The sequence below is a fragment of the Carya illinoinensis genome, chromosome 11, assembly GCF_018687715.1.
Source record: "Carya illinoinensis cultivar Pawnee chromosome 11, C.illinoinensisPawnee_v1, whole genome shotgun sequence".
Lineage (NCBI taxonomy): Eukaryota > Viridiplantae > Streptophyta > Magnoliopsida > Fagales > Juglandaceae > Carya > Carya illinoinensis.
The window spans coordinates 44,780,814-44,794,405 of record NC_056762.1 but is presented as its reverse complement, the minus strand read 5'-3'; the positions used below and the strand labels follow the sequence as shown (position 1 = coordinate 44,794,405).

The 13,592-nt window shown below is 38.0% G+C and overlaps 3 protein-coding genes across 3 annotated transcripts; 2 read left to right on the top strand and 1 right to left on the bottom strand.

Annotated features, from left to right (window-relative positions):
- Nucleotides 1-1,108: 1,108 nt before the first annotated feature.
- Nucleotides 1,109-5,013, top strand: LOC122280600 (heterogeneous nuclear ribonucleoprotein 1-like). The gene is made up of 6 exons (XM_043091565.1): nt 1,109-1,293; nt 1,541-1,581; nt 2,527-2,690; nt 3,353-3,452; nt 3,572-3,741; nt 4,017-5,013. The coding sequence occupies exons 1-6, from the start codon at nt 1,238-1,240 to the stop codon at nt 4,527-4,529; spliced, it is 1,044 nt and encodes a 347-aa protein (XP_042947499.1). The 5' UTR covers nt 1,109-1,237; the 3' UTR covers nt 4,530-5,013.
- A 788-nt stretch (nt 5,014-5,801) lies between these two features.
- LOC122280601 (ER membrane protein complex subunit 8/9 homolog) lies at nt 5,802-9,232 on the top strand. The gene is made up of 5 exons (XM_043091566.1): nt 5,802-6,372; nt 6,942-7,088; nt 7,185-7,244; nt 8,598-8,764; nt 8,902-9,232. Exons 1-5 carry the CDS (start codon nt 6,166-6,168, stop codon nt 8,930-8,932), a joined length of 612 nt encoding a protein of 203 aa, XP_042947500.1. The 5' UTR covers nt 5,802-6,165; the 3' UTR covers nt 8,933-9,232.
- Nucleotides 9,233-9,487: 255 nt separating this feature from the next.
- Nucleotides 9,488-13,573, bottom strand: LOC122280599 (oligopeptide transporter 1-like). The gene is made up of 7 exons (XM_043091564.1): nt 13,415-13,573; nt 12,433-12,884; nt 12,155-12,252; nt 11,448-12,020; nt 11,057-11,324; nt 10,531-10,713; nt 9,488-10,436 (listed from the first exon to the last, which is right to left on the bottom strand). The coding sequence occupies exons 1-7, from the start codon at nt 13,488-13,490 to the stop codon at nt 9,816-9,818; spliced, it is 2,271 nt and encodes a 756-aa protein (XP_042947498.1). The 5' UTR covers nt 13,491-13,573; the 3' UTR covers nt 9,488-9,815.
- Nucleotides 13,574-13,592: the final 19 nt, after the last annotated feature.

Here is a 13,592-nt window from a genome sequence, read left to right as displayed (position 1 = left end):
GGAAAATGGGTTGGGGTCAATTCACTTGTTTTAGACGTTATTATTATTATTTTTTTCTCCTTTCTTTTCTTTTTCTTGTGTTGTATTAGTTGATTTTGGATGATTATTGGGACTTCCCACCTTTTTGACTTTTGTATCTTGTAAATGTTTTGGAAAGAATATTTCCCTCCCCTTGCCCTACTGGGTTGAGCTTGGGCCAAATACTAAGGACCCTATTAGATTGGAATTTGTCATTTTCACCTTGCGGCCCATGAACCATCAAAAGGGCCCGACCCACGAGACGCGTTAGTAGAAAGGAAATGTCTTGTGCAAGAAACTTGTTGTAAGGGACAAATAGGACGCGTTGACTCTGACAATCGCTTATGATAACCAGCATTAAAGGATTCACATTGGCAAGTGAACAGAAAGCAAGAGCAATCTTTCATTCTATGACAATGGGGACAAAAAGCAACTGCATCGATCTAATCTTTGAGACACCTTATCGAAAGTTACGTCGCTTTAATGGTGTCATGCCACATTAAAGGCTATGACTAGGGCCAATATGGGTTTGACACAAGGTATAAGAACGTCCCCTCCAAAATCTCGTAAAACAGCCATGATCGAGATATGAATGAGATTTTTTAAATTCCATGATTTTCTCGCATTTCACCCAAACAAAATTCTAACTTTGGTATCAAATGTTCTTTGGACCACAATTGAGCCTATCCTTATCTTTGTGATTGTAGGTGGAAACATCCTGCCTCACTGCCAGAATTGCAGGAGCTTAGTTCAGGTGTACAAATCATGACATTAACATGTTTAATATATATATTATGCATATTTCAAAATAAAAAATGTAGCCAAAAAGAAAAGTGAGAGAAATGTTATACACTACATTCTTATTGTATTTTTATTATACTTGATATATTTATAATTATTGAATAATAATTTTAGTGTGACATTTAGAATACCTTTTTTTTTTTTTTTAGTTTTTTTCTTCTAAAACACAATGAAATATTTGCTGGTGTGGACCGAAACGGGAGGACTTAGCTCTCGAATGAAGGGGCAAATCAGAAGTTTCACACGCATCTTCTTTTTATATTGTTCACTCACATATCTCCCAAAGCCCCCAAGTTTAACCCATTCATCATCTCTCTCTCTCTCTCTCTCTCTCTCTCTCTCTCTCTCTCACCCTAAGCTCTCGATCTATTTCTCCCTCTTCTCCACAAAGTCCATCCCCAAAACGAAGTCACACGCAATGGCGTCGAAATCCAGGGGCGATAACCCACACTCAGGCAATGGTGCTAGTCCTGGGTTCGTCTCTCTCTCTCTCTCTCTCTCACTCTCTCTCGATTTTGTTGCTTCCGTTAGTTCCCTAATAAAACCGATGGTTAAAAAGAGAAGCGTAATGGATAATTCTAGATCTGTATGATTTCCTGCTTAGTTTCTATTGGCTCCTGCTTGTTTTCTTCGCGACCAAGGAGGGACGTATTCTTTTTTTTTTTCCCTTCAATCTTTTGCGTTTTCTAATATTTTGTGATCTTTATGTTCTGAAACGCAGAAAGATTTTCATCGGAGGATTGCACAAAGAAACGAGCTTTGGTTAGTTTATTGCCTTTTTCTTTTTAAGTTGTTTATATGCGTTTTCTGTTTCAAGAAAGAATTTCAAATGTCTAAACTGTTTCAAGAAAGGTTAAAAAACACGAAAACTCGAAACTGAGTTTGAAGATATTACGCGTTTCATCAAATATTATTGATCAATTGGAAGAAGGAACCTGCTTAAAAGATAGGTTAAGCTTTCTCATATATACTTCCTATGTACTTGGACTATGCCTGTTACCTCATTAATAAAGGTTCTTGCACCCTGGGATTAGTCGGGATGTTGTTTCTGGACATCTGGTGCCAATCAAAAAAATAAATAAAGGTTCTTGATTACCTGTTAAAATTAACATGGGAGAAGCCTTCCGCTTAGATATGGCTACTTTTAATGCAATTTGTACCTTTATGATTTAGTTTGTTGATTTGATTAATGTATGTAAGGAGGGTAGACCTTTTCTTTCTTCTCTGGGGTAGTTTGTGTATGAGTTGCTTCAATTGGGTTTGCTTTTCTGATCTGCCTATGGTGGTGTCTTTGGAGGGAGAGGAACGAGAGAAGCTTTGAAGATTGTGAGCGGTCAATGGATGAACTTAGAACTTTCTTTTTTAATAATTTGTTCCATTGGTCGATTGTGATTGATTTTAATAGCATGAACATGAATTTCTTGTAACACTAGAACATTACGCCTAGGTGTTGCTCTTGTATATGTTCCATTTACTTGGGCTTTTGCCTATCCTTACGATCAATAAATCTCATTTGCCGATTAAAAAAAAAAAAATTGGGTTGGTATAATGAAGTCTATGGCTGTAGAGACCATAGATGTAAGGGAATTGAAAATGTTAGATGTGGATAGCACTCTATTAAGCTAAATATTTTTTTTGTGTTTAATTGCATTTCTTACATGTTTTGTTTCTATTGTTCGTTTTGTCGTGTTTTTTTGAAACAATTAGGGATGTTTAGGAACCACTTTGAGAAATATGGAGAGATAACAGATGCTGTAATAATGAGAGATCGGTACACTAATCAGCCCAGGGGTTTTGGGTTTGTCACCTATGCTGATCCTTCAGTGGTTGACAAGGTTATTGAAGACACCCATATCATCAATGGAAAACAGGTAACCATGGCTCTCTAATGCTTCCCTTGCATCACAATCTGCATTTAATTTTTAATTCTCTTAGTTAACATGTAGAACATTGAAATTTAATAATATATTTTTGTACTTAAAAAAAAAATATTTTTGTACATTGAGGTGTTCTTTGTCCATCTCATCTCCCTGGGGGCAGATGATGGGTTCATACTTAGTTGCTGTGAAACAACTGGAGAAAAGAAAGTGCTATTTAAAGATTTATTATTTGTGAAAATACTTAACAATTAATTAGCCCTAAGAAAGGTCTTCAGTCGATTCAAAGTTATCTGCATGTATCTTTGCTTGGTTCTTTAGAAACCACATGGCATATGTTGTTTTTGTAGTTGACTTCCTTTCCGATCTGCAAAAGTTCACTTCTAAGTTGTTCTAAGTGGTGTGATGTGGGCCATTTACATTTTCTGGGTAAAAATGGATGGATTGAATGATGCTTTGACAAACCAAAGATAACTTAGGTTCTTATCCCAGAAAACCAAAATCACGGAGCAAGCAAAGCTCTTTCCTGAGAGGAAACTTGTCAATCCCTCAAAATGGGATCTGGGATTTTCATTTAGGATGGTCAAGCAAAGCTCTTACCACTCACTTGTATGGTAATAAAGTATTTTGGTATTCACTAAAATAGATTTGAGCAGGTTGAGATTAAGAGGACCATTCCGAAAGGCCAAGGGCAGTCAAAAGATTTCAAAACAAAGAAGATATTTGTTGGTGGTATTCCATCATCAGTCACTGAAGGTACACATTTTTAATTAATGTTATTGTGTTATGTCTCAACCGAATGTGCATTCTACATTCTAGCTCATGTGGTATGTCTTTCTTCATTTTTATCTGATTGGCTTGTTTAATTTCTGCAGAGGAGTTCAAGAATTTCTTCTCCAAGTATGGGGAAGTGGTGGAACACCAGATCATACGTGATCATGAAACCCAGCGATCTCGAGGCTTTGGATTCATAATTTTTGACAGTGATGAAGTTGTAGATGAAATATTATCGAATGGAAATATGATTGAAATGGCGGGTACCCAGGTGAGCTTGTTTAGGTGGAGTCCAAGAATTCAGCATATGAATCAATACATGTTAATCATGGAGCATGCATCAGTGCATTCTCTGTATTTATTTATAAGACACATTTTTAAGGGTCATTATTTGTTCAGTTTTGAGGTTTTTAACCAAACAAATTCTTGTAATCATCTGTTACTAATTTTAGGTGGAGGTTGTTACAGGTATAGAACTTCTCAGGTGAGGCCTATCATGGTAGTTTATGCAGCAGAAACTAGGTTAACTAAGTTGCTTTATTGTAGGTGGAGATCAAGAAAGCTGAACCAAAGAAATCCTCAAACCCACCACCTGCTCCTGCATATGGTAGCAACTCTAGGTCTCGTTCTTTTAATGATGGCTACAGTGGTTTTGGCGGTTCTTATGGAGGTTTCGATGGAGGGTTTGGTCCTGGTCCCTACAGGACAGCAGGTCTTGGCAGTAGACTTGGTGGTGGATATGGCTATGGTGGTGGTAGTGGTGAATTTGGGGGTGGTTATGGGGGTTTTGGATCCAGTAGCTTAGGTGGCTACCGAAGTGAGTCTTCCCTTGGTTATTCTAGTCGCTTTGGACCCTATGGTGGTGGTTTTGGGGGCAGTTATGGAAGTGGGTTAGGTGGATATGGCCAAGGGGGTGAAGGCTACGGAGGTTACGGAAGTTCAGGCTATGGTGCTGGTTATGACTCTGGGCCTGGTTCTAGTTACAGTGGAGCAGGTGGGCTGTATGGAAGGGGGGGAGGCTACAGTGGCAGTAGCCGGTACCACCCCTATGGAAGGTAGAGTTGAAAGGCAGTAGTCAGTACCCTCCTTGTGGGAGGTAGAAATGAAGTGTCTTCGATGCAGTTGCTTAAGCTTTGTCATAGAAGTTTTTCACTGGCTCCTCTAGTTTTGTTCCTCATGCATTGATAGACACTTTCTCACAACTACTAGAGGTCTCCTTCTACTGCTAGAGGGGAAGCTTTAAAAGATCGGAAGAGTTCTGCTAGACTTTCCTCTATTGTATGGGTTAGAGAAACTAATAGAATGATTTGGATGAGTCCTCCCCCATCTACTATTAAAAAGTCATGTTTTAGTCTAATTTCATTTTAGCATGTTATGTAGATTGTTAGACTATAGCCATCTTATGGGGTGTTTGTTATAATCTATACTTTAGTTCGATCTAGATAGGCATTCTTATGGTTGTTTATACGTGTGTATCCTCTTATTTTTACATTAGCATTGGGGCACCTTTTAGTGTTCAACGCAGAAGAAATATTTTCCTCGATGGCTAAGTTTTGCTTTACAGGAATTTTGTTGGGGGATAGACACAGAATTTAGATAGCAATTGTTTTTTGACATAAACTAAGACTTTATAGTTGCTGCCTGGTGCCGGAAAATCATGTCATTTTCGTCTTGGTCTGTTGAAGTGAAGACATGAGGTGGAATGGCTGAAAGTTTCCACACATGCCCATGCAAAAATTAAGACACAGGCGTTGAGAGCCATCGATGTTCATGTTCTTAAAGTTGTGCAAATAAAATTTACAAGGAGCTGACGATCATATATATGTTACCTATTGAAAAGCCCAATTCAGCAAATTAATGTATTATTCTATTCTTGTTTACGCGTGATATCCAATGTTGTTGCAGTAATTTCTCACCATCTTAATTTCGATCCAAACGCTGTTAATGGTTCCTGCTGTTGAAACCCCCACGATATTTCTTTTAATGTTCTTGATGGTGAATCGATCACAACTTGGATCCATATTTCTTCTAAAATTCGGAGAGAAGTGTTACATATACAAATAGAGTATATAAAAATAAATTTACAAATTGATATGTTTTTATGTGATTTATTAAATCTATTTTATAATAAAAATAATTTTATAATTTGAAGTATTTTATCAAATCATATTAGTTTGTGAATTTAATTTTATTTAATTTTATTTTATAGTTAAAGTATTCTTCAAATCAAAATTATAATCAAAGATGTATATATTTGGCAGTTGTATGAAAAGAAACTAATAAAAAGATCCTTTTGACGAAATCAATAGAGATCCATCGAAACCAGCGACTTGTTATAAAGTCTGTTTGATAGATGCAACAATTGAAGATCCTTTTGTGATCGATCAATTGTCTAAGAATTTGGCGAAATTCAAATAATAAACCACACACCAAACAATCCATTCGAGTGGGACACCCTAAAAAATACAACAGAGATTAGGAAATAAAAACGGCGAATCAAACAACGTCGTCGGTGTCATATATCCATCGATCCATGCATCTTCAGCAGATTCCTGCAAATATTCGAGTCCGGTGAGCTCTGTAGGCTCTCTCCCTATCTCTCTCAGCCCGATCGACTCCTATTGAATCCCAACAGGCATCTGCTGATCTCTTTCGCGTCAACAAGTCATTGACAGTTTCAGAAACTCACCGAGTCATGGGTGGCGAGTCACGTTTCGACATCTCACAGAACGCGTACGTAAAGCTTGTCCTTCATGCCCTCAAGCACAAATCCTCTCCCGTCAACGGGGTCCTCCTCGGCCGCGTTTCCCCCCAAAAAGATGTCGTCGAGATCACCGATTCCGTTCCTCTCTTCCACTCCCACATCGGCCTCCTCCCCCAGCTCGAGATCTCCCTCATCCTTGTATTGTTCTCTCTCTCTCTCTCTCTCTCTCTAGGGTTTTCATGATATTCTATCCGTTTGTTTCCGAGTGAATTGAAAAATTAAACAAAGAAAAATAATTACCTGGAAAATATTCGACTCAGATTCATCTCAAAATCTATTTCGATTGTTTCATATTTTCGTTATCAGGATAACTCCAGGTGCAAGAGTTCACAAAATATTAGTCGTAGTTTTTTAAATATATAATTCTTCTTTTCCCAACTCAATATTGAACACACAAACTACTGCGCTATAATGAATGACGAACAAACTGAGGCTTATGTATTTAATTAAGCATGGAAGTGGTAAAATCTTAATCGCTATCGAAAGGGTACAGTATGCTACTCAGTAGTTTAGGGATATTCGGTTTGATTTAGTCATATGGATCTGTATGGACAGCGGCTAATTTCGCATTGGAACAGACAGCGGCTTTAGTTGGTTTATTCTTAACGAGGAAGATTTCTCTTTGGAAATGTTATGCCAGTTGAGCATGTGCAAAAAATTACGGGTTTTTTTGCTGAATACAAAGCTTGGTTGGATTCTCTTTGTAGATAGAGGAGCATTATGCCACAAAAGGTGTAAATATTGTGGGCTATTTTCATGCAAACGAGAGGTTTGATGATTATGAACTTGGCAGCGTGGCCAAGAATATTGGCGATCACATCTACCGATACTTTCCACAAGCTGCCGTTCTTTTGGTATGTGATTAGACTCATAAACAAATACAGATGTTGGAATGGTTTTGCTTGTGTTAATTGCTGAGTTTTAAACTCATATTGCTTGACCTTTTGCAGTTGGATAACAAAAAGCTTGAGGCTTTACCCAAGGGTAAGGACCGGAGCCCAGTAATGCAGGTCAGTACTCTTGTTATTTGCATTGGTAGAGATATTTATTTTATTTTATTTTATTTTTTATTTTTATTTTTAAATTGGTAAACAAATTTTAAATTTTTATTGATCAAAAGAGAAGGATGCCCAAGTATACGGCAAATTAGTTTAAGCATACTGTTTTTGTACTAAAGGCAATTTAGTTCAAGTTTAGAACAGGATTGATCATCCGGGTTCTTTGAATTATTTTCATATAAACATATAATTTTGGCATCAAATTTGCAAGCTGATGGCTTGTAATGTTCTGCTGAATTTGAAACTGTGGTGAGAATATCGTGCATGATGCTGCGGTATTGCAGTTGGAGTAGCCTTTAACGCTGTGTTATACAATTTTGAAATCAAACGAATTTTTTAGTGTTCATATACATAATTTTATGGTGTAGTTATATTGGCATTGAGTATACAGTAGATAAATTAATGGAAATTTTCTGGAAATGATGTGGTAATTTGCATAGGGAATAAAGAAACTAGTGTATACCTTAAAATTACTACCTACAAGAAATTGACAACCCAATATCTTCCTTGAAATTGCCCCATTCAACTCCAAAAGTTCATGAACATTTTTAGAAGAGTGAAGATATCAAATTGCCCTAGTGACTTTTAGATTACATCCTTAAAGGCTTACCGTTAAAGCTATTGTCAAAATTGATAATACCACCACCTAATCCTTGGCTTCCTGTTGACAATAGACATACACAAAATTAAATTTTCTTCACTTTTTAACATTTGTTCTACCATATTCAAGAGAAATTTATATGCCCGAGTTGATTCGAAAAAGATATAGTTGTTCTTCTTTGAGTTTTTATTTGTTGAAGAACTGCTGCTTTTAAGTGCTGCTTTCCCTCGAGATTCAAACTGTCCACACATGACTGCTTCAGACCATCTCCAAGTGCCCCTCTCCATCAAGATTTGTATTGTTCACTTTTATTCTCTCTCTCTCTCTCTCTCTCTCTCTCTCTCTCTCTCTCTCTCTCTCTTAATATGATGCTGTCTACAACAGCATGTTGGTCTTCTAATAATCAGTTCATCCTGACGTTTTCTTTCTCAGGTGAATGTGATCTTAAGGGGATCACCTTCTAATTTAATATCTGCTGATAAGAAACTTGAAATCGTGAAAACTTCTGTTTGAAGATTTAAATAACAAGGCTTTTACTTATCAAAAGATTTATATAACTTTTTTAAAAAAATTTAGCAATAATTCTACTGTTATGGTAATTTAGTCTCTGTTCTGCTTCACAATTCTCAGAGTCTTTTTCGCATGCTTTTTCTTGTCTTTTTCTGTCAACCAAAGTTTCATAAGGTCTTTTCCTTGCAAATCAGATTTACACGAGGGATGCATCAAGGATTTGGAAGTTAGCTGGATCTGAGGGAAGCAGCCAGTTAACCATTAAGGAGCCATCAGCAAATGTAGTCCTGCTGGATTATATTTCAACTGAAAAATGGAAGGATATTGTAGATTTTGATGACCACCTTGATGACATCAGCAAGTAAGCACTGACGGCCATGTCTTTGTTCTCTCTTCTTCCTCCAATTGCAGTTGTTATGCAGTTACTAATTTAGACCATTCTGTATGAGATACTGTTACCAATTGAGAATGTTCTCTGTGATAAACTTTTTATTGCAGGGACTGGCTGAATCCTGAACTCTTCAAGTAATCTCGTCTTTGGTTCCAGTTTGTCTGCCACCATTTTGTAGTGCAGCTGGATTTGGGATTACAAGGCTGAACTGATCCGCTGGTTTTGGGGATGAGACCAAATTGATCAGAGAATTAAATCAAATGGGGGAAGAATGCGTGTTTGATTTTGAGATAGTTTCTTGATTTATGTATCGATTGAGAATGTATTCTAATGTATTTTTTCACTTTAAAATGAGAACCTCTGTGGTTTCTTACTTCAAAAAGAATTCCGGCTAAATTATCTGATTATAGAGTTGGAATGAAAAGCCTTGGTTTTTCAGATCATGGCGCTCTTTTAATTGTTATGTTAATCTTGGTATTGACTGCCCAATGCCAGGTATGAGTGTCTGATGTATCATTTTGCAGCAGCACATGTGGTAAGGACATAAGGTCAGGTGTGAAAACTTTAGAACATACTCATAAACTTATTAAAAAAATATAGGCATATGAATAAGATTTTTATTTACTGAATAAAAAATGTTCGTTCAGTTGTAATCTCACTAATCCCCAAGTCACATATTTAAAATTGTAGTAATTCCCACTAAACCTTTCAATTGTATTCCATACCAAATAAATATTCTGTCATATGCGCAAATTCACATTCTTGAATGTCCATCTAAAAACCAGATATAAGTAATCTAATAATAATAACAATAATTTAATTACAAAAGGATGGAAAAAAGGAGTGATCCTGTACAATGCCTTACCTCCCTATATTAAGAAACTAATTTCAAATTAATGAACTTTATTACTACTTCATCTTCAACGTTCGTCAGCATTGGCGGACCTGGAATGGAACATCATGTGTGCAAGAGAAGACATAAGCCATATGCTTTTGATATTTCCTTTCCTTAAGAAGTATCTCAAAGAACAGGGCAACCCTCAATCGCAACCCCAGGTGCTGTGGGGCATGAAGCTAATGGACAATGGTCATCCATGTCCAGACCCCACCATTGTGGACCGTTGATATCCTTGGATTGAAGGGCGAAGAAAATGATAATTCCCATAAAGGCAACCCCAGCATCCAAAGCAGCAGATAAGATGTAGTTATGCCTTGCCCACCATCCTTTGAACTTTTTGTAGACATAGAAATTGAAGAAAATTCCAACTGCTCCCCAAGCCCAATAGTTCACTGCTCTTGTTGGTGGCATTCCAGATGTAGCTCCAAGCAGGATAGGCATGTTTATGAGCCTAAGCCACTTTTGGTTGGGGTATTTGCGGGAGAGCAGCCAGCCTGGAATAGGGGACAGCAAGCCGATAAGGAAAAACCAGTTCATCCCTGGGTAAATACCCTCACTTCCAAACATTCTGAGAGGGCCTATGATTCCCCATATAATGGAAGCATTGTAGAAAACCTCATCTCCAGGGCATGTCCATGGACTTCCCTCTGGCAACATTGATACGTCACAGATGTGCTCGACAGTCGTAAGAAGCCACCATGCGGTGCCGAAGTAGACACTTGAAGCAACCAACGTTCCTACTAACTGAGAATACAAATTATCCGAAAGATCAGTCTTCAGTTATAAGATTTGTGAAAAGAACTTCTCAAATAAGTCTTATTGCTCATAATGTACCAACCTGTACAATGAACATGGATTTTGGAGGGATCTTCATATAGTGACCCAATTTGAAGTCATTAAGAAACGTGAGTGCTTGTGCCATGCTAATATAGCCATAAGTCTTGAAAGCCACATTAGCAAGAGGCTTTCCTGGATATATATACCCAATGACCAACTCTGTAATCACGTTTAGCCCTGGTTGCTGCAATTAATATAAAGACAGTTTTAGAGATTTATGAACAAAAATGCATAGATTAATGATAAAAAAATTTAAATTAATCTTGGCAGAAAGTGGAAAAGCTCCAACGTAAAACACATAAAAGCCGAGTCTATCCCCTTGACCAAGATGGTGGCCAATCCCATGAACAAGGAACTGTGTTTGGAGATATTAAGAGACCATGTAGTTAATATGAGATCGAGAAACGACTAGTTTTTGTTATTTACAAAAATCGATCCTACGTATACATTTTCCAACAGATAAATGCATGTTTGTTGTCCTTCTTCATCCATTAAATTAGAAGGAAGTTGGTTAGTCAGCATCATACCTGGTTTGTTGTTGCCTGAATTATTCCAATGGGTAATGTGAAAAATAGCGCAATCCCGCAAGCGAGTAAGAGCCCCCACCACGGGAGTTGGACCTGTTTGTGAAAACCTTCACAAGTATATAAGGAAAGAGCCACCATCGCAATTAAGATGATATGAAACCACCATTGAGGTACTTGTTCATAATTCTTCTTCATCAGCCTTGTATGCACGTCCGATAAATTATCTTTTGCTGCGAGTGCAGTCCTTTTCCACAGTTGCCAAATTTCGCTGCTCAATTTTATCCCGAAACAGATAGAGCAAAGAGAGTTAGGAAAAGCTTGTGTTAAGTCAAAAGAATGATAGCGCGGTAAATGGAGCAGAACCAGACGTAATTGATGTTAAGAAGCGTACCTTCCATGGAAGAGGGCAACGTGTGAAATAGTAGCTGTTAGAGTAGCAAAGCTCAACCCGTAGGTGAAGGCAAAAAAGACACTTAGATAAAGTTTGCTGTAACTATTATAACCCTCGTAATCAATATCGAAAGTCTTGGAATTCAGAACTCTGGATAAGTTGTAAGGTTGACCAGTATGGTCGAAAGTGTGGGAGGAAAATATTGGGAACTTTTTAGCATCATATGCATTGCTCCAATAAGCAATCGGGTTAATGATGTAGACAACCAAGAAAAATCCCACTAAAGTATTGACGATGGCAAACCCCGGATAGGCTAAAGGGCTGCCCAAGAAGCCAGCTACAGTAGACCAGTCAAGGCCAATTGAGCCTACTCCAAGGCCATGGATGCCTCCACCAATCTGTTGGGCAGTGATGGAGTCCTTCCAGATCCAACAAACGAAGGAAAGTGCTGATATTGAAGGGAAAAGATAGCTCGGGATGAGGTAGTAAGCAAAGCCAACTACAAATACCAGGAAGAAGAATTGTAGTCTTGTAAGTCCTCCCTTGGGTCTCTTTTCCTTTTCATGCAATGCCCTACATTTCACATGTATAATATGGCTAAATATTAGGGAGTTATATCCAGAATCTTACATGCATAATTCGGCTCAATATGAGGGAGTTATCAAACAGTTGCTTTATATGAGAGACAGGTAGGGAGAATGTAGCACCTGAATAGAGAGACCTGGACCAGGTTTGCAGGCCACCACATATAAGGCGAGTCAATAAGGTACTTCCTAAAAAGTCCAGCCCATCCATACCCAAGCATCTGAAAATTTAATATACAAATAGTGAGGTACGGTTAAAAAATAATCATCAGGAACCATTTTATGAGTACTGAAGGCACGTTTTGTATCGAATACAGATTAAAGGGGATGACGTCTTCGCAGGCACTCTATAGCCATGGCCCATGACGAGATTGAAATGAAAAGACGAAACCCAAATGTACCTGAGTAGTTTGTACCAACAAAAAGGCTGCAGCTGGATGGATATCCCTGTGGTAGAAAGCCTTGACACTGGATAAAATATAAACTGCGTACACTCCACCGGCTCCAGAACCGGCAAAGATGGTGATCAAAACGTGTTCTTTCAGATTGAATGGCCCCGGGTTCAATGAGAAGGACCACTTTGTGAGGGGGATTGGTATTGGCTTTGATGGAAGCCATGCAGCCATTAGCTTCCCTATGGGGAGCACAAGAATTTGTGCTGACACCGAGGATATGTAGAGCTGATTTTGGCGGTACCCGAAGAATTGGTTGACAAAAGCGAGGAGGGCACAAGATGTTATCCCAAGAACCCATGTTCGAAATGTCAAGGTCGGTTGTGTTGGGTCATCGGTGGGTGGGACCGTCAGCCTCACTTGCTCAATTGGACTATCATCGAATTCCTCATCCCCTGCTTCTGTAGAATGGCGACATTTATGAACATTAGAATGGGGGAAAAAAAAAAAAATCGAAGAAAATAATATTCGAGCAAAAAGAAAATAAATCTTTCTCCAATAAAACGATATGAACAAATGCATCATTGTGTCCATTATCATGCATACTTGTATCAACTTTAAGCATATTCATACGAATGCCATCAATCTTACTGTGTGTTGGATTTACAAGGAAATATTGCACATCCTATGGAATTAAATCGCGACTTATTGCGAATATATGCAGGTAAATATTATCTTTGGATTCTGCATATACACGCGTACGAGAATGTAGTATAGAAAAAACGTGGGGTTGGTGATGGCAACAAACGTAGACAAAATTTGAAACACATGATTTATCAATTGATATACGAAAACATGTCAGGTAATTAGTTGATTTTAAGCACACCCAACATACGAGAACATTTCATTAATCATAAAAGAAAAATGCAAGGAACAATGAATCCAAAGGTAATGTAGCCATGAATTTATTTATTGAGAAAAAGAGGATTACTGGTTATGTCGAAATTGGGTTCATGCTCGGCAGGCGACTTGGCTTGAGGGCCTCTGGTTTCAGAGTGACCAGACATTGCTATGCCTATCTCTCCCTTCTGTGGCTCTACCGCTTCGATAATAAAATGCCTAAAGGTCTTAAGACTCTTTTTAGTGGCTTCTACCAAACCACACTATTT

Coding starts and splice junctions, on each gene's coding strand:
- LOC122280600 (XM_043091565.1), top strand. CDS start 1,238: ATGGCGTCGAAATCCAGGGGCGATAACCCACACTCAGGCAATGGTGCT. Junction 2,691..3,352: donor ATATCATCAATGGAAAACAG/GTAACCATGGCT, acceptor AGATTTGAGCAG/GTTGAGATTAAGAGGACCAT. Junction 3,742..4,016: donor TTGAAATGGCGGGTACCCAG/GTGAGCTTGTTT, acceptor GCTTTATTGTAG/GTGGAGATCAAGAAAGCTGA.
- LOC122280599 (XM_043091564.1), bottom strand. CDS start 13,490: ATGTCTGGTCACTCTGAAACCAGAGGCCCTCAAGCCAAGTCGCCTGCC. Junction 12,885..13,414: donor ACCCAATTTCGACATAACCA/GTAATCCTCTTT, acceptor GCCATTCTACAG/AAGCAGGGGATGAGGAATTC. Junction 10,714..11,056: donor TTCAGGCAACAACAAACCAG/GTATGATGCTGA, acceptor TATTAATTGCAG/CAACCAGGGCTAAACGTGAT.
- LOC122280601 (XM_043091566.1), top strand. CDS start 6,166: ATGGGTGGCGAGTCACGTTTCGACATCTCACAGAACGCGTACGTAAAG. Junction 6,373..6,941: donor TCGAGATCTCCCTCATCCTT/GTATTGTTCTCT, acceptor TTCTCTTTGTAG/ATAGAGGAGCATTATGCCAC. Junction 8,765..8,901: donor CACCTTGATGACATCAGCAA/GTAAGCACTGAC, acceptor TTTTTATTGCAG/GGACTGGCTGAATCCTGAAC.